The sequence below is a fragment of the Gadus chalcogrammus genome, chromosome 3 (assembly GCF_026213295.1).
Source record: "Gadus chalcogrammus isolate NIFS_2021 chromosome 3, NIFS_Gcha_1.0, whole genome shotgun sequence".
Taxonomy (NCBI): Eukaryota; Metazoa; Chordata; class Actinopteri; order Gadiformes; family Gadidae; genus Gadus; species Gadus chalcogrammus.
In genome coordinates, this window is record NC_079414.1 from 7,798,173 (window position 1) to 7,818,600 (window position 20,428).

A 20,428-nucleotide genomic window follows, 5' to 3' on the forward strand; every position below is an offset into this window, starting at 1 on the left:
CTGCTATTTTTTAAATCACGAGATAGGCTAGGCCTACCTCAAAATCCCAAGAGAAGCTCTCATTCTCATAAGAGCTCTACTTCATCATAGCAAATATGTCCCGCCTGTTAATTTTAATCCAGTTTAATTTTGGTTTACGTTTTTGAAATGTTGGGAGATACTTGGCTACCTACTCAAGTAATACCGGTAGTTATGGCATTGTTATTAGTTTGTCGACTTGGCGCACATCAGACTTTGGGGTCGTTCAGACGGAAAGCCCGTTCCGATCTACCGCGGTGAAGTTAGTTTTAGGTTGGATATTCGACGGATATTCAGTCCAGTTCCAGCCGCGACTTCACGGAGATTTGCCCTGCAATAGCAGCAGGAGAACGGTTAGCGCACCTCGCAGAGCCTGGCGGGGAATCGCTGGAAACTGATTTAGGGACCGACAATAAATTACTTCACGTAAATATATCAATACAAAATACTTGCAGTTTTTTTAATAGTTTCCATTTCATGTGACCCAGTGACTCCAAACCAGTATCTAATTGTATTATTAAACCCGCAGAATAAAACACACCACTTGTTATGGTAGGTTGCTTCCTCTATTTTATATGAATATTGTGGCGAGCAGCGCGGGAAGGACGAGACAGGAGCCCAGGTTGGAATGGCGGCGCAACTCTCGTGCCTCAATACACCGCACGACCCCGAGAGCTGCCTTTATTCAAACACACAACAGAAAACACGGCACACCTGACCAACACACACAACACTCTCACTAATGGTCCCGATCACACTACACATCACAATTAACACACAAACAATAAAGAACCCCAAACCCGTTAACCCCACTTAACCTAATAACATAAACAAGTTATCTAAAGACAATAAACCCCCTTTTCCCCAAACAACATTATGAATACCCCATTACCCAGACTCCCCAGGGGGTAGGAGTCGCCACAATATTAATATGCAGGAATTATCATATTTCTTTCAATAGCTTCCATGCCATGTGACCCAGAGACCCAGAGACTCCAAACCAGTAAATCTAAAGCCTAAGAATAAGAAATGCATGTACGTCATTATTTGACACTTTAGTATGGTTAAACATGACTATCAATCATTATAACAACGTTTATAGGTCATAAACTGATGACACGAAGTAGTCTGCAATAACCCTGGGGTCATTGTTTGTGGTGTAGGCCTCCATCCAAACAATATAGCAACTAAAACCGTCAATGCAACCACTGATGGCAATGCAATGCCGCACTACTACAGCGGATGACTACTTGGTGTCCTCCGCCGCACGCTTGGAAGGATGCCCAGAGCGTCTGCGTGCTGACAGAGGAACGGAAAATGGACACGTCGAGATTAAAGTCGATATGATGTTTCAACTATATTCTCGACATTTCGAGTTTAATGTCGACATGTTGACTTTAAAGTCGACGTGTCGATTTTAATCTCGTCACGGCAAAAATATTTTTTTTCTTCACGTGTTGCCCTAATACTCTGTCGTAAAAAAACGATCCATTTTGCTAAAGTTAGCCAGCAATATTATTTTCTAGGGCTGTCCCCGACTCTGAATTTTCTGAGTCGAATCAGATCTGCCTTTTCAGTCCAGAGATTCGACTATTCGGCGGGGTTTGTTTACCGGCTTTGCTATGGTGACCTAAATTATTAGGTCACCTGAAAACGATGCCGGTTTGAAACTAAAACTTTGATTCTGAAAAAAGTATAAATGCTATCAAAATTCCTTAGATACTATTGAAGATACAAGTGTGTAGATTTGTTTAATGGTTTGAACGATGGTAAACGGTTGAAAAAGGAATGAGTTACGATGTCTAGAAGTAGGTGTATCAGAATGGGCAGACGTCTTCAATGAAAACAGCTGAAAACGAAGCGGTATGAAACTAAAATTGATTCTAAAGAAATTTTAAATGATATCGAAATTCTGTTCAGATATTATTGAAGATACAAGTGTGTAGATTTTGATAAATGGTTTGCACGAAGATAAACGGTTGAAAATTGATTTAGTTATGTTACTTCTTCAGTTGAAGTACGACTGATGATTTGAATCATCGACTTTCAGGTTTTTTTTGGGGTTTATTTTTTTCTCAGGTCGCGCCCCCCCAGAAGAACTCTGACGCCCCCCAGTTTGAAAAGTTTAGGTGTAGTCTCTTGCTCTGGATCGTCTCTAAGCAAAGCAGCGAGCTCGAGAATCAATGTGAGACAATGCAGTATCACTCGAGACACAACGTTTATTCAGATCAACAAAGCATACCTACAGATCGTCCAAGGGAGATAACGACCCTGACTAGTTATTTCAGTAAAGTAGCCTATACGAGCAGAAAAGTGGCACATGCAGTTTGCGCGCCCTTCTCCGGTGCAGGCATGTTGGTCGCTGTTTCGGACCCTGCATCCCGCTGCTCATCTAGGGTCACAGCGGCCTCCCGCAGCAGCTCCGCCACTGTCTTTTCCGCCATTTTCACCTTATTACTATATACGTCAACACCCTCAAACCTGGCACAATGCTAGGCATAGAAAGAAAGTGCCAAGTGCTAGGTCGTGGATGATCAGCTGGTCTGGCGAGGAAGTGACGTAGATCCCGCCCAGACGCGATTGGCTGATACGTTTTGCAAAATCTTTTGCAAAGCGTTTTGCATTATCTTTTGTAAAACGAAGTGACTTGCGGATTGAAATGTAATTTGAATTTCGCAACGCACGGAGCGTGGCGAAGTGCATTACAATCCCGGGGACGCTATAGCTTTTCAATTTGAATAAAGGAACTCAAAAAATTGGACAGTTATTCTATTTTTATTGTTATAACTTTTGCAAATTGTATTGAGGATTTCATTGTCAATTTGCATATTAAAATCCACTTTGAATAACGTATTCACAAATTACATTGTTAAATTGCATAATGAATGGTCAATTGCATAATGTAATGACTTATTGAATTGCAAGTTACAAATTGCATTGCCATTTGAATTTTGCTATATATCTGCTTCCATACACACGTGGTGGCATGTCATGGGACCTTTAAAATCCCTGATCCAAACAATAAAAGGCTAGAATCTGTCAAGTGACCGCAGGGAAGGTTATTTTTTATTGTAATTATATTAAACTCGATAGTCAAACGCATTTCTCTGATAGGATTAGGAGAAAGCGTGCAAGTTTGACGGACAGGCTGCCTGTCCAATCCTAGTGCCTGAGGCTGGACTTTTCCCGGATTCCTCCTACGAAGAAAACAGTCGCGCCACGGATAGCTACACGCTGTTGTTGAAATAGAGCTATTAAGTGAATGAGATCTTCTTAGGATTTTGAGGTAACTCGTAAACTTATAAAAACTGAATTTATTTTTACTTTAAAAAAATCCCAGAATTCTGAGCTAATTAGCTTGTTAATCCAGAAAAACATAATTAATTTTCTGAAGCGAGAGTGGCGAAGTCAATCATCTTCCAGGAGAGCCCATGGCACCTATGAGATCGAAAAATAAGAATGGGATTCAATGGAGAGCAAATAATTATTTTCTGGTCCCAGCCTTTATATGCCCTTGATTACACGTAGGATTGTGGATTTAAATGATTTTTCATGCAAAGAAAACAAAAAAATCACGAAGAAGTTTGATACGGTTATATAAAGACTGGGACCAGAAAATAATTACTCTCCAATTGAAACCCATTCATATTTTTCGATCTCATAGGCTCTACCGGAAGGGGCGTGACATCACCACTCTAATGCATTACGCTTCCTTACATTGCGCTTTCTGACCAATGAAATAGGGAAGAGCAGGGGACGTGTTAGTGCTCTCGCACTGTAATACGTCAAAGGCTTGCGGATAGTGTTTTGGTTGTGGTTGAGGTCGTCAGGCCAGCGTGGCAGAGCACGTGCTCCATAAGCTTTTAGCTAAAGTACATAGTAGGCCTACATGAAGAGAGGAGACATGTCAAGATGTCCGCCTTAAGGGAAAGTCTGGCTGCCAGTCTATCTATATACCTCTATAAATATATCTAAATATGACCCACTTGTAACCGTTGAATCAAAAACAGTTAACTCGTGACCATCATTTCATGACTTATTTTTTCTTTAGAAATCTGATAACCGACCGGTTTACTCATCCACAAGGTCATGTCACGACCTTGTGCAGAATCAAGGAAACTGAGATGCAAGAATATTTCTGTAATATTGTCGCACCTAGTATTCATTGTATTCAAGTAATACTGGTGCCAAAAAAATGATAAAATGACCCACCCATACGTGGAGGCACTTAAAACATTGCTTCAATAAAATAGTTTTGATATCACTGACCTATATTACTTATTGCCATGTAAAAAAAGTAGGCATACGCAGCAAAATTACCTTTATTAAGCTCATTAAGACAGAATCATTTAGGACAGACACTGCATTACTGTTAACAGTACATCCATGCACACCAAGTATAATAAAAAAATAAGGATCAAATCAGAGGACGTTCACAATTAAGGTGTAGGTTTGTAGGTTCTTTGTTACATGTGAATACTGTACCTCATACTGATGCCACACACAAATTGAACATTGCGCTAGGAGGGAAATTCTGTCTTACTTATGGCGGATCATTGAATGGTAAATCATTGGCAAATCATTTCTCAATCGACTTGAGAAATATTTACATTTGGTCCGTCCCTACACCACAGAGAACTAAATCAAAACGACTGCAGAACCAACCTGAATGAAGACTTCTCCCACAGGACACGCCAGCATTCTCTTTAGTTTGTTTCAAAGTTGGGCTTTATTACAACAGATTGTTAAAACATTACAGAGGATGGACACAAGCAAGCCTCGCTGGGCAGGGGGTAGCTTTAGGGACACCTGAGCAGGTCAAGAGTAAAGCTAGCAGCTGCCAGGCTGAGGAGCACCGTGGGGACACACTGGTCAAGTCTGTCACCGACGCCCTCACCAACCGCGGTTGGGGACACGAGTCCAACAGCACCAGAAGTGCTGTGAGGGCATCAATGATTCTACCAAAACAAAAACATAAAGAGGAAAGTAAAAGTGAAAAATAAAATAAAAACACGTTTACAAGAGAAACTTGCCTTTTCTTTTAGGGGATCGCTCATGTGACTCCAGCAGCTTCCAAACAAAAATAGGATTCTGTACTTAAACACGCTTCACTTCTACAAACCTGAGTGGAACACAGGGGCAGAGAAACGCATGTATAAACAGCCGGCAGACCGTTCCTTCCCCCACCCTGCTAAAAGGTATTGCATTAAACGTCCGTGTGTTACTCAGGCTTTATCGGTTTGTCTTCAGTGCCCCTGGTCCTACAGCTCACTGCCTGCGGCTAGGTTTGGAAAAAAGCACAAGGATCAGAGAAAGGTGCTAACCTCCAAACCTAGTGAGGTGCTTCAGTAGCGGCCCGCGGGGGACATGACCGGGGGCCGCATCCCCATGGGGGGCCCGGCCTGGTAGGGGGGCACCATTGGAGGAGCCTGCCCGTAAGGGGGCATCCCCCCAGGCAGGTAGCCAGGCATGCCCTGTGGAGGGGCCCCATACTGACCTATATGGGGAGGGAAACATTTTTTTTATTTACAGCCTTCAGACTTACAATAAACGGCCTGCTTTACATCATTATTAACTGTACATCCAGGTAATCACTTAAAAAGGTGTTGCAGGTACGATTTAAGAGCAGTTATTAAAGTCTAAAGAGTTAGAAAGGCAAAGCCTTCCATCAGTCAAGGTCGAATGAAATGGGCAGAGTATCCATTTTCAATTGACTGCGCTGGCCCATTTAGATTCTAGACCACTGCAGGTTCAATTCTGATCAAACAGGGCAGTTCTTCCGTGACTGGTTTGGGGAATTCATCTTGCCTGTTAATCACAGTCGTGTGAAGTGAAATGCAATACTTCCCAATACCCTTTTCGCTCCCTTATAACTCAAATCATACCTACAGCACCTGGAGGTACAACGTTCATAAACAAGGTTATTATGCTCATTCAAGAGTCTTTAGGCTCAATCTACCTTCTGAGTCAATTCCCCCAAAGCGGAGTCATTTGAGTCATCTCTTACCGTGCATGGGGTGTCTCATGCCAGGCTGCTGTGGTGGCATACCTTGCTGCGGAGGCATCATGCCGCCCGCTGCGGCCACGGGCTGACCCACCACATGTGGCTGACCCACCACGTGGGGCTGACCCACCACGTGGGGCTGTCCCACCCTGGTCAGCAGGCGCTGGTAGCGGGGTAACTGAGCCTTACGCTCCTCCTGGTAGGGGGAAGTGGGGGAAGGGGGCAATGGGGGGGAGACAGAAAGGAGACAATCAGGCGGGAGAGGGAACCTAGAAGGCCTCTTTAATGCAAAAAAATGCAAGACATAATGCAAAGAAAATGGAAACAAACATTATTCAAAATTGTCAATTGTGTTCACTCAAAGTCCATCCCTCCCTGTCAGGCATACCTCCAAACCCACTCCCCCAAATGACATGATTAGATCGCTAGGTTTAGCAATAGTTGGGCTTGAATATATATATATTTTTTTTATTGTGAATAGATCGGCCTAGCCTTGTGGACGACACTGGTCATGTGCATTCGTGTAAGGGCAGGTAAGCCATCCGATCTTTTCATTTGGGCTGAATTAACTAATTGAACGGTCTTATTACAGGCCTGCAACAGCTCACAGATTTTCCTTTTTTTGTGTGTTTTGATGCCATTGCCTTTAATTTATTGACAGCCGTCTGGATGTTCATAGAATTTTCACAAATAATGACAAAAAATGCTTCTTAAATAAGCTGCCTACCCTACCTTTAAAAAATATATTATAAATACTCTATTCAACAGTGAGGTAAAAAAAAAAATGATTGAATGAATTACAAATGAGATGTCTATTAAATGCAAGCCTTTTTGTACAAACATATCAGTAATTACTTACTGTGAAAGGTCATAGCGCAAAGCTCAGACTACTTACCAGCGAGACGTCCTCATCAGGGTGGATCAACTTACTGGTCGCACTCGTTGTGGTCAGTGTGGCGGGCTTACTGGTCACCGGGACTGGGGGCTTAGCCCCACCGCCACTAGAAAGGTTAGAGGAAGAAGCAGACGAGGAGGAGGTAGGGGGTTGGGTGTATGCAGGGAATGTTGCTTTTGGCGGCTCAGTGGAGGGTGCGCTGTGGGAGGGGGCCGACACCGACGCACTCTGCTGGGCCTGACGGGGAACAAGAACCAAGATCAGCAACATTCACAGAGACTCACAACATTAACTTTATGTAATATTACTGCACCACTGCGCGTCCATGCTCAGTTTCCATTTAGTGGAGCACATACTTATGGAGGGTGCTTATAGTACTGGTTTTGCTTGTTCTAAAAGTTTAGTCTAAAGTATGTGCCACGCCTTCCCCGTCAGGCCTCCTGGCCTTGGTTGTAAGCATGGTTTTTCATGTAGAATGGCAGAACAAGATTGATAACTAGACACTGTGAGGGGAAGTGAACCTATGCCATCTAGTGGTGGAGTTTCAAAACTGAGCCAGAGACTCTTTCTACATTGAAAGTGCTAAGAAAAGAGAAGCTATGGTAGCCAGAATATGTTTAAACATCGTGATTTCCAGTTGAGATCTGGACACGGATCAATCACACAATTACCTGTGCTGCGCTAGGGAAGAGGGGCTTTGTCACGGCTGGCTGGGCTGGGGGAACAGCAGGCCGGCTGGGCATGCCTGAACCCGCTGCAGGCGGCTGACCCATGAGGGGCATGCCAGGCCTAGGGGCCATGTGGGGTGGCATCCCTGGAACAAACAACATAGGTTCAGAGTAGGAATGCGCGATATAAACGATATACGATATAAACGATAAAAAATGGCCTATGATAGAGATTTTAGTTATATTGCTCTATCGCGATAATGCAGGTTTGACGCGATCTATCATGACCCGCGAAATATAAAGAGCGGGTCATGGATAGAGCTACGAGCTGCAACCGTCTGCAACGCATCGTCCGCGAAATTGAAAAAGAGCCACGAGCTGCAACCAGCTGCATTGCATCATCCGCGACCCTCAAAATGTAAAGAGCCACGAGCTGCAACCGGCTGCAACGCATCGTCCGAGACCCGCAAAATGTAAAGAGCCACGAGATGCAACCGGCTGCAACGCATCATTCGCGACCCGCGAAATTTAAAGAGCCACGAGCTGCAACCGGCTGCAACGCATCATCCGCGACCCGCGAAATTTAAAGAGCCATGAGCTGCAACCGGCTTCAACGCATCATTGTCATCTAAGCAAATATGGCTGAAAGCGAAACGGAGGAGGTGGTGATTGCGCTCATTTCATGTTCATTTTAAAATTGTATGCGTTCACTGCACTTTTATGTTTTAATATCAAGTATCTGTGCACACTTGGAAGATTTTTCTTTATTTAAAATAGCCATGCCTAATACTGGACGTATTTCCCTAATTTACAGTATCCGTTTCTTTATTAACAAGACACCGCCAGTTTTAAATTAATTAGAGAAGTATACGTCATTACACAGATGATTTTTTTCTTTGTTAAAGTCTCTGCAGCTACAACATTATGTTTTATGATTACAGTTTTGCACAATAAATGTTCTCAAAACGACATACTATGTTTCTTTCTTTTGTTTTATACATTTAGCAGTTTGGCTTTCCTTAGTCTATGTAACCTGTTCTGAAATGGTTCTATTATGATTTATTTATCGTGATATATATCGTTATCGCAATAGGTTGCAATGTATAACGCAATATGGATTTAGGCCATATCGCCCATCCCTAGTTCAGAGTCACTTTTGGTTGAGATGTAATTCGATCACACACGCTGGTGGACACAACATTTAAATGGCCTCCACTTTACTCCAACAGAAATTGTGACAGTAGCATCTAGATCAACAGTGAAAAGAGAAAAGAATTGCATTTAAATGTACTCACTTGAAAAGGAGTGATTAAACTGGTTACCTGGGGGCATGCCGGGCATCCCTTGCATCATGTGGGGCATCATCCCTCCCATCTGCATCATGCTGCAGAAGGCCACCATGTCAGAATGGAATACAAAAGTAGAAAATAAACCAGCGTGCACACTGGATGAACCGTGAGCCACCCACATTCACCTTTTACCACAGGAAGAGGCAAAAGGTGCAACATAACTTTATAATACTGTGTGACAGCAATAAACACTACATGGTGGTGCAAGTGCCCCCAAACAACATGCTGCATATGATGAAATTAACTTGCTGATAATTAGGTAATGGACTTTTGTTTTTAATGACAACATGTGTTTGTTTCTTCATCATGCTCTTGAATGCATGGTTTTTCCTGGCTCATAATGGATTTTTGGGTGTTGAACAACATAACCGGTGTACTTACAGTAAAGGCAAACAAATCTATCCTGTTATTTATGACCATTTGATGAAAATATATGTTATGCCTTATGAAATTAGAACCAAAATAACCTTGAAAAACAAAATGTATTACAACATGGAAGTATCAACAGATACATCGAAAAAATGAAAAAGATGTACGTCTCTGGTCGACCAATCAGGATGCTTTCAGTCAACCAACGAAAATTTTAATCTGGGATTTAAAAAGTAGTTTATACAACTACGTAGCTGTGATGACCAGATATTAGGGCTGTAACGATACACAAATTCACGATTCGGTTTGTATCACGATTTTTGACCCACGGTTCGATACATCCCACGATTCTTTTAAATTTAAAAAGCATTTTATTGAAACAACACTTAAATTACCAATTATCTTAATGTAACATTTAATAACAAATAATTTGGAACACTGAACAGATTTGAACCGAAAGAATACTATTAAAGTATAGCTAAATTAATAAAGAAATAACCAAAGATTGCAGTTGGAGGATGCTTTTTGCTGGTAGGCATAATAGGGCCCCTTTCACTTTTTGGTTGGTTTATTCAAATATCCTTATTAGCGCTTCTTATTAGGCTATGTAGCTTAAATAATGTCATAATCAGGCCGTATAGAATGCAACATGTTTAATAGCCTAACTTTCAATAGATGAGGAAAAACATGAACGTCGCAATAACGAGGCATAGTGTTACGAGTAGCATATGTGTGTGCGGGAGAATGGCAGTGTGCGTATGCGCGTGTGAGTGACGTCAGCGAGTGAGTGGACGAGCGAGGAGAGCGAGCGGTAGCGCGTGTGCCTAGTGAAGAAGCGAACGAGTCCGGTAGAATAAAGTACCCATCCTGTCAATAATCGGTGGCCGCTTCATTCCGACCTATAAGCAAAAAACTGCCAGTCAAATCACACAAAACAATAGAGACAGGATCACACAGGCAATTTTTTTCGCGCTTGGCCCACTCTGGATAAATGTCGTTCATATCGCATATGAGGACTTCCATGGCTGTGGAGAAATGCAATCCTCTGTAGCCACGGAGAGCTGTGATCACAGAGAGGGCATCTCGTCACATATTTACGGCATCGATAGGAGGGGGCGCCGTCAGCAGACTATTATTTAGACAAATTATTAGCAAATTTCAATCTGACAATTTGACCGAAGAGTTAAAAAGGGCATATCGCGCTTCTGCCTTCTCACACCGGAGACAGGTTCGCGGCTTTGAGTATCGCGATTTTCGGTTTGATACGCGTATCTTTACAGCCCTACCAGATATGGTTACAGCTTGTCGCTTATGTGGATATTCTAATAAATCTGATTATGCTGGAAAGTTGTCTAAGTAGTTTTATACAAACATGTACCAAATACAATAAAAGCAGGTCTACCGGATCGGTTATTCCACAGGTTGCAAAGCTACTAGTGAAGGGAGACTGAAGACATACCCTGGTGGCATCCCATGCATGTGGCCAGGGGGCATCCCATGCATCATGGGCGGGACGCCTGGCATCATTGGAGGCATTCCTGCATAAGAAACATCATTGAGCCACACAGCGGACAAAGTTCACATGTCCTACATTGTTTAGGTGAGGTGTTTAGGCCGAAACAAAGCAGTGCTTCATATTCCATCGTGACTCACTGAACATAAACCAGTGCTTGGAAAGGAAACCATTGATTTAAGTGACTGAAGGCTTGCCTTGGTAGCCAGCAGGGGGCATGACCGGGGCAGGCTGGCCCATGGCAGGGTTGTAGCTAGCGGGGGCCTGAGCAGCTGGCGGGTGCTGAAACGAGGGCCCTGGCTCGTCATCATCATCTTCCTCATCCGAGGCATCTTCGTTCTGCTTTTTTTTCTGGCTTTCTGGAGGGCCAGACACAACACATGGAGGTTAAGGATCCAACAGGTTTTAAGATCAGCCAACACAATGAGCGGGGAGGTGTCAAAATGGAGTGCCACGTGGTTATTGGCCAATGGTCCATACCAGTTACCAGCAAGTAAGTTGTTGCACATGCGTTTCTTCTCATGCCAATTTGAATCATCCTCAATCATATATTCATGAAAATGATTTGAAAGCCCCCTTGAGACCAGTAAAATATAAACAAAAAGATGATTCAATCTTTTTGTTTACCTTGAGATTTTTGTTCCAGCGTTCTCCGTCTCTCCTGCATGTCTTTCTCTGGAATCCCCTCCATGCCATAGATCTCCAGCTCTATGTCTATTCTTCCAGGTATAGCATTTGGTACACCATCAATGGTCTCTTTGTGTACCTGGAGCAGGGTTAGGGTTAATAAGGAAAGGGTTATATTTATAGACAGTATAGAGTCACACTGGGCTGTCGATGTTTGCCACGATAAAGAAAGACACTCACCTGCATGCAGTGGATGGCCAAACCCGGACCAGTGTATAGCTTTTTGTGACATATGTGGCACTTGAAATGTTTAGCCTTCTGGTGTTGTATGAGGATCTTTTCGTCGTCAAAGTCACGATTACAGTACCTGGGATGGCCGAGTGAAGGATCAAGTTGGTAGACAACAGACTGCCAACATTACTCAAGACAGGGGCCTACAGGGCCGCTTCTAGATTGTCTTTCCACACAAGCCCACAATGCATGACACAGATATAACCATACAAACACACTTATTGATTCACTCTCCTGCGGCCAAAAACCTAATGGTAGATTAAAAGGGTTAAACGTGAATAGCGGTCTAACGTCACATAAACGCTTCTAATAATGCATCGCCCTCCTGCGAGTATCGGATGAGCTCGGTGTTTATTATGAGGACACCCGTGCGGGCTGTGAACACGTCACGACTACTCGTTGATATAAACGCCTAGGCAATTCATGAACAAGTTGGATAGACGTACGTTAGCCTCCAATGAGTGACTACGAATCATCGAGACGAAGACCATGTTGATTGGGAATGAAACCCACCGCTAATTCAAACAGCTAGCTCCAATGCTACCAGTTACACGCACAAAAATACACCATTATTAGACACATGGATAAGGTGAAAAGAAAGACTCGTAAGCCTTCTTCGCGGCTCTTCGGCGGTATTCATTCATTATGAAAGGAGATCGAGCGGCGGCCACACACGCGGATCCCATGTAGCATCGGAGCTAATGAACTTTCCTACCTTCTTACGCAACGCCTGGGCCTCGCTTTCTTTTGTCGCGCTAACGAGGAACGACTTAAGTATAACACCCTTTTCGGGAACATTTAGTTCAAAAGGATACCAACACCATGGCTTCATCTGCTTCTTCTTCTTCCTTCCCATTGTTGAACGATGGCAAAGCTTCGTGCAGCACAAAGCAGGATTACGATCTGCTGCGGTTTGATGTCATGCCTTGGCCCCGTCACGACGCCGAAAATGGCGCCTTCAGGGGCGGAAGTGAAATAAACCACATTTCCAACAATGCATTGCGCATTTCTGCGCTTCGAAACAAAGCGACTGGTTTATCTATCTTGTGCCTCGAAGTTGCGACACGATTAATAACAACGTCAACAATATTATCAATGCTATTCAAGGTGTATAGATAAATAAATTCCGTTATGGGATGTTTACGCAATACAATACGTATTATTTCAACATGTAATACAGTTTTGGTTCACTTGATGGAGACAGTGTACTCTTATAGTTCAACTAAGTCATTAAATAGCGAAGACGAATAGATTGTTTGTGTGTGTCTGCGTCAGTGCGTGTGTGTGTGTGTGTGTGTGTGTGTGTGTGTGTGTGTGTGTGTGTGTGTGTGTGTGTGTGTGTGTGTGTGTGTGTGTGTGTGTGTGTGTGTGTGTGTGTGTGTGTGTGTGTGTGTGTGGCATTAATAGACCAACAATAACACTATGAGAATTGGTTTATTCATAAACTAATTTCAAGCAGAATCCAATAACAATTTCAATCAATTCATTGCTGCAGAATATATGTTCACATGTAACATCCCCACAGTCCCCATTACTTTCAATCTGAGAGAAAGATAAATCATTAAAAGATGATTTATGAAGCCCAAGAACAGAGAGTTCTGTAGCCATCTATGCATTTGTCATGATGCCAACAATTTTACTCACCATATGGGACTACTGGCTAGACTCAAAAGACATTCAGTGACAGCTTACGGTTCCCTTCAGAATGAATTGTGGGAGATTCTTGGATGCTCCTGCAGTTCATTGATCACTTTGAAGCTTGCTGCTTTTTCATAGGCTGCTCTGCAAACAAATCAACAAACACTGAACTTCTTTCTAGCTGGTCTGAAGACTGCAGACCCTGCTTGGTAAACCCAGCCCATCCTAGGTTTAGTGCCCTGTTACAATGTGAGTTTTCCTTTTTTGAGAGGCTAGGACATTTCTGTTTGTTTGATAAATTGTTTGGCCACACAGTCCACAGACACAGACACAGACACAGACACAGACACAGACACAGACACAGACACAGACACAGACACACACACACACACACACACACACACACACACACACACACACACACACAGAAAGGTTGCCTAGAAGACATGACAAAGGCAATCCACTGTTTGACCCTTGTTCCCATTTTGTCCAGGATCCTGCACAAACACTTTAGTTTTCCAACTTCCCAAAAGCCATATCAGCTGAAAATTATAGAAAAAGTCAGGCTGGGGTGGTGTTATTGTGGACAAATAATGAGGCCATACCACAAGTAAATCCTATTGCCGACAGACAATAGTTCACTCACACAGCTGTACAATAGAAATTTGAATTAAAATAAGAAACTGGAACAGGATGGTAATTAAATAAAATTGTTTAATGTACTCCAGTATTTACATATCAAATCTACAAAATATGCACAATGCTAAAATATTGTCAACAATTCACTCAGTTATATGTCATAGCCCTTATTATATACAATCCCAGATCAGTTTTAACCAAATTAGTTTTGTTTTAAATATAGTTTACACACATTATATACCTACAATATCACAATGCAAACACCTTCCAGAACATCAATATCAACTGGTTAAAAATAGCAATTGTATTTTAAAATACTCATCAGTTAATCATTAGTTTATATTCAATTCTGTGCAAGAGCTTAACCTGTTCAACATGAGTCTGTAGAGCTCCGGATTGGCATCCATCTTAATTAATTTGGAGCGTAATACATTGTAAATGGAACTTCGTCACTGGTTCATTCAGCAGTTGATTGTGTTTTTATTATACTATAGGACATATTGCTACTTGGTGATCATTTCCCTCTGTTGACTTTTCAAACTGAAATGGAACACTGTGTCTTATGCTATCCTCTTTAGCATTTATGAAAATAAAACTAATTTTCCCAATTGGGAAAGATGTTAAGCCAAAATCGTAATTAGTTTTTTCTTATAGTCTTTTCAGAGATAGCTAAATCAAATTAATTTGACCTTTTTGGCATTCTTGGCCATCAACCAAATGTCAACTGTAAGTCTGAAACTTTAGTTGCATTAGCTGTACTTTTTCAGTCATTTTAACTAACAAGTAACCAAAGAGGCTAAGCTTTGCTAACAAGTGAAGCAGCACTCGGTGAGTGCCCTCTGGTCTTTTGTGTACCAGTGCTTGTGGCAGACACTTTGGCAACATTTATTTTTTACCACTAAGAGTTTGAATGGCACTTTAATTTCATTAGTGTTGTACATAATGCTCCAAAGGCCTGACTCAACACAGTAAGACGTTAAACAAGCACAGAGGCTAAAATACTGCTGAAAGCTGGAGACTTATCTCTTGAGGAAGCACAACACACAGCTGACAACACTGACTAGTACTTTAAATCTCCACTCACAAATATAATCATAACAGTACTGGTAGAGGTTTACATTTTCAAACCCTCTGTTTTCCCTTTTTTTCCCCTTGTACAGCTAAAGAGGTTTACCAATCTCAACATGTTTTGCTCACTTAAAATCTGTAGTGAAGAATGAAATGGTCCAATGAAATCGATTTCCTTTTACGCCGGTTATTTCCATGTCACTACATGCAACATAGAATGAAGGTACTGTCACAGAAGAAAGTGTTTGGTTTGAAGGCAGCTTACAGAACAGGCCATCCCGGCTGTAAGCCTACGTTAAAGCTGGTTGTACAGATGGATTATAGCTGACTTTAGGATGAGTAGGCACCGTTGAGTGGAACCGGAGGGCTGAAACATGTGTGATTCACTGTGCTTGTTTAGTTTGTGGTATTGGCTGCAATTGGCCCAACACCATTTACCCTAGTCTCCCCATTGGCTAACAAAACATGACATAAACAGACAGCAGTCAGATGGTCCTGTCTAGCTCAACTGGTAGAGCATTTACACACAGGGTTACGGCGTTCTATTCCCACTGGGGTCACCCATGCTCAAAATGTATGCACACCGGGTGCTGTAAGACACTTTGGATAAAAGCATCCACCAAATGCTGTGTACATATTTATAGAGATGAGGGGAGAAGGACAGTATGAGGACGGATAAAGGAAGGAACCAAGGGCTTGGAATGAAGATGGATGAGAAGAAGGGTGGCTTGATGAACCCCCGGTGAGCTTAAGCTTCAGGTTCAGGTGTAAAAGGGTCCCCAGAGCAGAGCCCTGGGGACAGCACCAGCAAGGCCCTCTCACCCCAGCATCTCCTGCTGGAGGGGTAGCAGCAAAGCACCAGGGGCTCCTCACGGGTGCGGTGGCAGTCGCACGTCCAGCAGGGAGTAGGCGAAGACGTTCCAGAAGACGGCGCAGAGCACGAAGAGGGTGTACACACAGAAGAAGATCCAGAACAGGGACTGCTCCTGGAGCCTCTGCTCGTAGTTCTGGAGGATCACCACGCCCATGGTCAGCCCCACCGCCACCCCCCCGAGGTGGGCCACAAAGCTGGGGTTGGGACAGGGGGGGAAGGCCTGAGGGTAGAACCGCAGCCAGACCGCCCGGCCAAACTCAACGCTCACTGTTGAGGGAGAGAGGAGGACATGGGGACAATGAGCATGTGGCCCTTAGTGCAGTTCTAATATGAAGTAACACATTAGTTGTTTAACTTGTATTCAATGAAGATGCACAATGGTGTTTTCATGGTCTTTTGTGCAGAACTGGTCTTACTACCACAAAAAAATAGAGTATGGGCGTATGCACGCTTGTGGTTTGCTTGTGCCAAGTAATCCCTATCATTTGTCTTATTGTGAGGGTTTGCAAGACGATTGTTTATTGATATCGTGTGGGTGCGGTCTTGCTGATTGGTTTACCAGCCGGAGTATGAAGTCAAGTGAGAATAAGGTACTCCGAAAATAAATTGTCTTCGTTTTGTGTTTATTTTGTTAGATTAATGTGGTATTATCCTTTCTATTTATTTTCGGGGTGCCTTTACTTGGCAGCTGATATGGAAGTGGACATTTTATGTTATACCAAGTTACCTCTGTACTGGCCGTATCAATTATACAAGAACACATCTTTCCCTCTCACTCCTTCTCTACTGATAGCCCTTCCACACCTAGTCTGCACATCTCAATTTGTGTGTGGGGGTGTGTGTAGGAGGGGGGTTGTTCACTGTGATAATGAACAGCAACAGTTTTGTGTTAAAGGCCCTGCTCTTGCTATTCCTGACACCCTGTTTGCATTCAGCTCACCAATCACTGGATCAGAGCCAGCTTTCCTACTCACAATGTAGGTCAAGAGGAGAACAGCTCCTCAATTGAGGATTCAAGCACACTCCAGCCCTTTGTCAAATGATCCTAAACAAGGTTTTAATTAACAGCGGTTATTAAGTCAAGATCATAGAGATCTTACAGTAAAAAAATAACAAATGTTACCGTTCAACAAAAGAGTTTCTGCGGAACCAGTCACCGCTGAGGGCAGAAAGTGTGGGCCATTCTGGACACGTTCTATGTTGTGATATTTTGCAATTAGAAAGAAAATCTCTTAACAGACTTACTGCAAACCAAGGCCATGGCCATCCGAAACAACTTGAACTGGCACTTCATGCCCGACCAATTCTGCATAGGGAGAACGAAAAGGAGAGAGAGACAACAGGATAGGGTAAGAGAGACAAATGAAAAGTGCAGTGAGTAAAATGAAGGACGTTTATGAAGGGTTAAACAAACTAGAAAGACAATGTTTTAACCGCCAGACGCAAGCACACACGTACACACACACACACACACACACACACACACACACACACACACACACACACACACACACACACACACACACACACACACACACACACACACACACACACACACACACACACACACATTGCAGCAACCTTTCTCAATTCACGTCCACTTTGAAAAATCTTCTACGACATTATGGGATGCCTGCTGAACCGACTCTAGTGGAGCAATATAATCACATCATGTCTGAGAGTCGAACAGGAAAACCGATCCATCTCGAGCTCACCGCTCACTTAATGACAGGGAAGAACCTATAACAACATAAAGAGGTCCACCATGTGTTTAAGTCTGACACCTCCCTGAGGAGGTTGGGTGTGGACTGCACTCATTTCATTTACCAATCACAGCAGCCAGGTCATTTATTAAATGTGTGTGTGTGAAATAGGAAAGAGTGTGAAAGGTAAATTATATATATGCAATTTGTTTCCAGGTTTCCATTTTGCAGACACATGCACATGTGTGCACACGCACACAAATCAGTGCACACAGACACAGACATACACACACACACACACACACACACACACACACACACACACACACACACACAAACACAGACCCCAACATATATATGCAATACACATGCACGAGGTGCACAAAGGAAAACAAATACAAAATAACAAGTGTAGAAGTATACAAGCAGAAGACAATTGGGTCACTTTGGAACGTGTGGAATGTGTAGACAACCCAGCACCCTGCTCAGTTTATAAAAAGAAGTGCTTTCATCGTATCAGATGGTCTGCAGTCACCTGACAGCACAACTGAGTGATGAGATAGAGATCTATCCCCACACACACACAAACACACACACACAGACAGGCACGAATACACCCACAGACACACACATATACACACAGACAGGCACCCATGCACACACACACAAACACACACACACACGCAGGCACGCACATACATAGGTGCACGGGCAACCACACAGCTAAACACACACACACACACACACGCACTTATTTACACACAAACACTCTAGGCAATGAAATATACAAAAATCGCAGATCAGAACAAGGAACATGTACTTACCATGACAACGTTGGCCAGGTGTGCCGAGACCAGCGCATACACTCCTCCGGAGGAACCGACCACCGGGGCTGTCATGTCTGTGACCGACACCGCCAGTGAGCCTGGAACCAGTGGGAAGAACATGGGTCAGAGGTCACATTCACTCAACATGTTTGCGTTGCGACGGACACAAAACCATGCGATCATCACACACAAAGGTTGTATTCTTCCAAAATCGTACGAAATAGATTTTAGGGAAAAAAATCTTTTCTACTTTAAACTTGGGTGTCAGTTGGATACTTGGTGGCACCATGGCAGGCCTACTGCTAGTCTCATTGTACTGTCCATATACTGTATGCAATGAAATGTATTTTTTGTGTCTGGCACAAAAACCTCTTTGCCGCAAGCTCTCTAAATACTTCTGTGCCGTAGCGTGAGAAGGGAGTTCATTCTGAATGGAGTCGTGCTCCTATCGTTACGGCAGACACTGTGTTCTCATGTGAAATACATGTATTCATGGAATGTTGCTGCTCCAAACAAGGAAATATTGTCTTCAAAACAACAGCAACAATTCAATGCCGGCACAAAGGACTTTTATTAGTCGACAAGAAAATGAATATGAGCCAATTCAGAGAGAGAGAGTCCTCAGTGAAAGCCATGAAAGAGCAGCCCTTTATTTGTTTGTCTCTCTCGGTGTCTCTGTAACTCTCACTCAATGACACAGACCGTCCATCCTCGAAATCCTCTCCACCCACACACACACCCATCCTCCGTCCTTCTGCAGCAGGGTATTGGTGAGCCATGTACATTATTTATGTTAAGAGACTATGTATACACACACACTTAATTTTACTTTGGCATCTCTTAAGGGAGAAAAATTATGTAATTTACTCAAGAAAAGTACAAAAAAGATTACACCATCATACCAGTAAAAACATCATCCCCACGTGAACAAAACCATTATCATCGTAATAACACCATAACCACAGTAAAAAGATCATCCCAATGGTAATATCCCCATCACCGCAGTAAAAAAACAGTTATCAAGGTAACAAAACATTAACCATGGGAACAACACCATCACCACACTAACAATATCATAATAATGGTAAGAACACCATCACCACATGCTGAAGGATTTCCTTAAAGCCTCACACTATCAGTACTGAAATCTGGTGCCGAGTAGTGAACAGGGAACTCCTCTCCCACTTCCAATGTTTTGCATAAGGCTGATTGAGCTTTATTACAAAATACTTGATTGTTTTTGCAGCTGTCCACTGTACACGTTCATTTGGAAACGTAAAAGGCACAGATGCCACATTAAGACAGCTGTATTCTTCTTCTGTGAAGAAGAAGAAAACAACACACAACAGCACTCTTACAAAATGTCACTTTTAAACCAAGGGAGAGAATTTGTCAAGCAACAGCTGGGGCCATGATCATCCCACTAACTACTGCTTCTGGAAACGGCAACACAGGCAAGCATAAGGCAACCCAATGAGCAATAGATCAAATGGGAAAGCTCATCCGCCCCCACTGTAGCTTTGGAGCCTTCTGGCACATTCTGGGGTCTGTGTGTCTATGACCAGCGTGTGAGAGGTGTACTTAGGGTGCTAGTTATCACTGTGGTTTAAATCCCCATCATAAAACAGAAGAGGTGCTCCTGCAGGCGTCCCCTGTGCCTGGTGAGTGCATCGAGGTGGAGATGTATCCTTTTAATTAACTTGGTTAATTTGAATCATCTCAGCACCAGGAACACACACACACACATATGTGAAGTGTGGGTGAAGTGTTTGTGCAGTGGGGGTGTTTGATGTGTCTGGCGGTCTGTGAGTATGTGCCGACGTCCTTGAATGAGTCTGTTGGTGTGTTCGCCGTCTTGACTTTTGTCCTGATGCCGAAACATGTCAAATCTACATTACACATATTTGACTGTTCATTCTCTAATTCACATAAACCCCTTTTGCTC

At 43.0% G+C, this 20,428-nt stretch overlaps 2 protein-coding genes across 6 annotated transcripts in view; both read right to left on the bottom strand.

Annotated features, from left to right (window-relative positions):
- Positions 1 to 553: 553 nt before the first annotated feature.
- znf207b (zinc finger protein 207, b) lies at positions 554 to 12,693 on the bottom strand. 4 transcript variants are annotated; one of them, XM_056585719.1, is made up of 11 exons: positions 12,550 to 12,687; positions 11,684 to 11,810; positions 11,444 to 11,582; positions 11,014 to 11,175; positions 10,763 to 10,841; positions 8,881 to 8,969; positions 7,589 to 7,731; positions 6,918 to 7,154; positions 6,026 to 6,218; positions 5,343 to 5,515; positions 554 to 4,976 (listed from the first exon to the last, which is right to left on the bottom strand). In XM_056585719.1, exons 1-10 carry the CDS (start codon positions 12,588 to 12,590, stop codon positions 5,364 to 5,366), a joined length of 1,362 nt encoding a protein of 453 aa, XP_056441694.1. In that variant the 5' UTR covers positions 12,591 to 12,687; the 3' UTR covers positions 554 to 4,976; positions 5,343 to 5,363. The 4 variants fall into 4 exon arrangements, with proteins under 4 accessions (XP_056441694.1, XP_056441696.1, XP_056441695.1 ...); XM_056585721.1 differs by having other exon boundaries at positions 561 to 5,515; positions 6,068 to 6,218; XM_056585720.1 differs by having other exon boundaries at positions 562 to 5,515; positions 8,908 to 8,969; positions 12,550 to 12,693.
- Positions 12,694 to 14,051: 1,358 nt separating this feature from the next.
- The window catches only part of rhbdl3 (rhomboid, veinlet-like 3 (Drosophila)), a 49,497-nt gene continuing 43,120 nt past the window's right edge, over positions 14,052 to 20,428 (bottom strand). Inside the window, exons 7-9 of one of the 2 annotated variants that reach the window (XM_056585724.1) lie at positions 18,481 to 18,581; positions 17,199 to 17,259; positions 14,052 to 16,220 (exon numbers count right to left, since the gene is read on the bottom strand). In XM_056585724.1, the coding sequence (XP_056441699.1) occupies positions 15,949 to 16,220; positions 17,199 to 17,259; positions 18,481 to 18,581 (434 nt within the window). In that variant the 3' untranslated portion in view covers positions 14,052 to 15,948. The remainder of the gene's footprint in view (positions 16,221 to 17,198; positions 17,260 to 18,480; positions 18,582 to 20,428) is intronic. The other variant, XM_056585726.1, reaches the window with a different exon arrangement.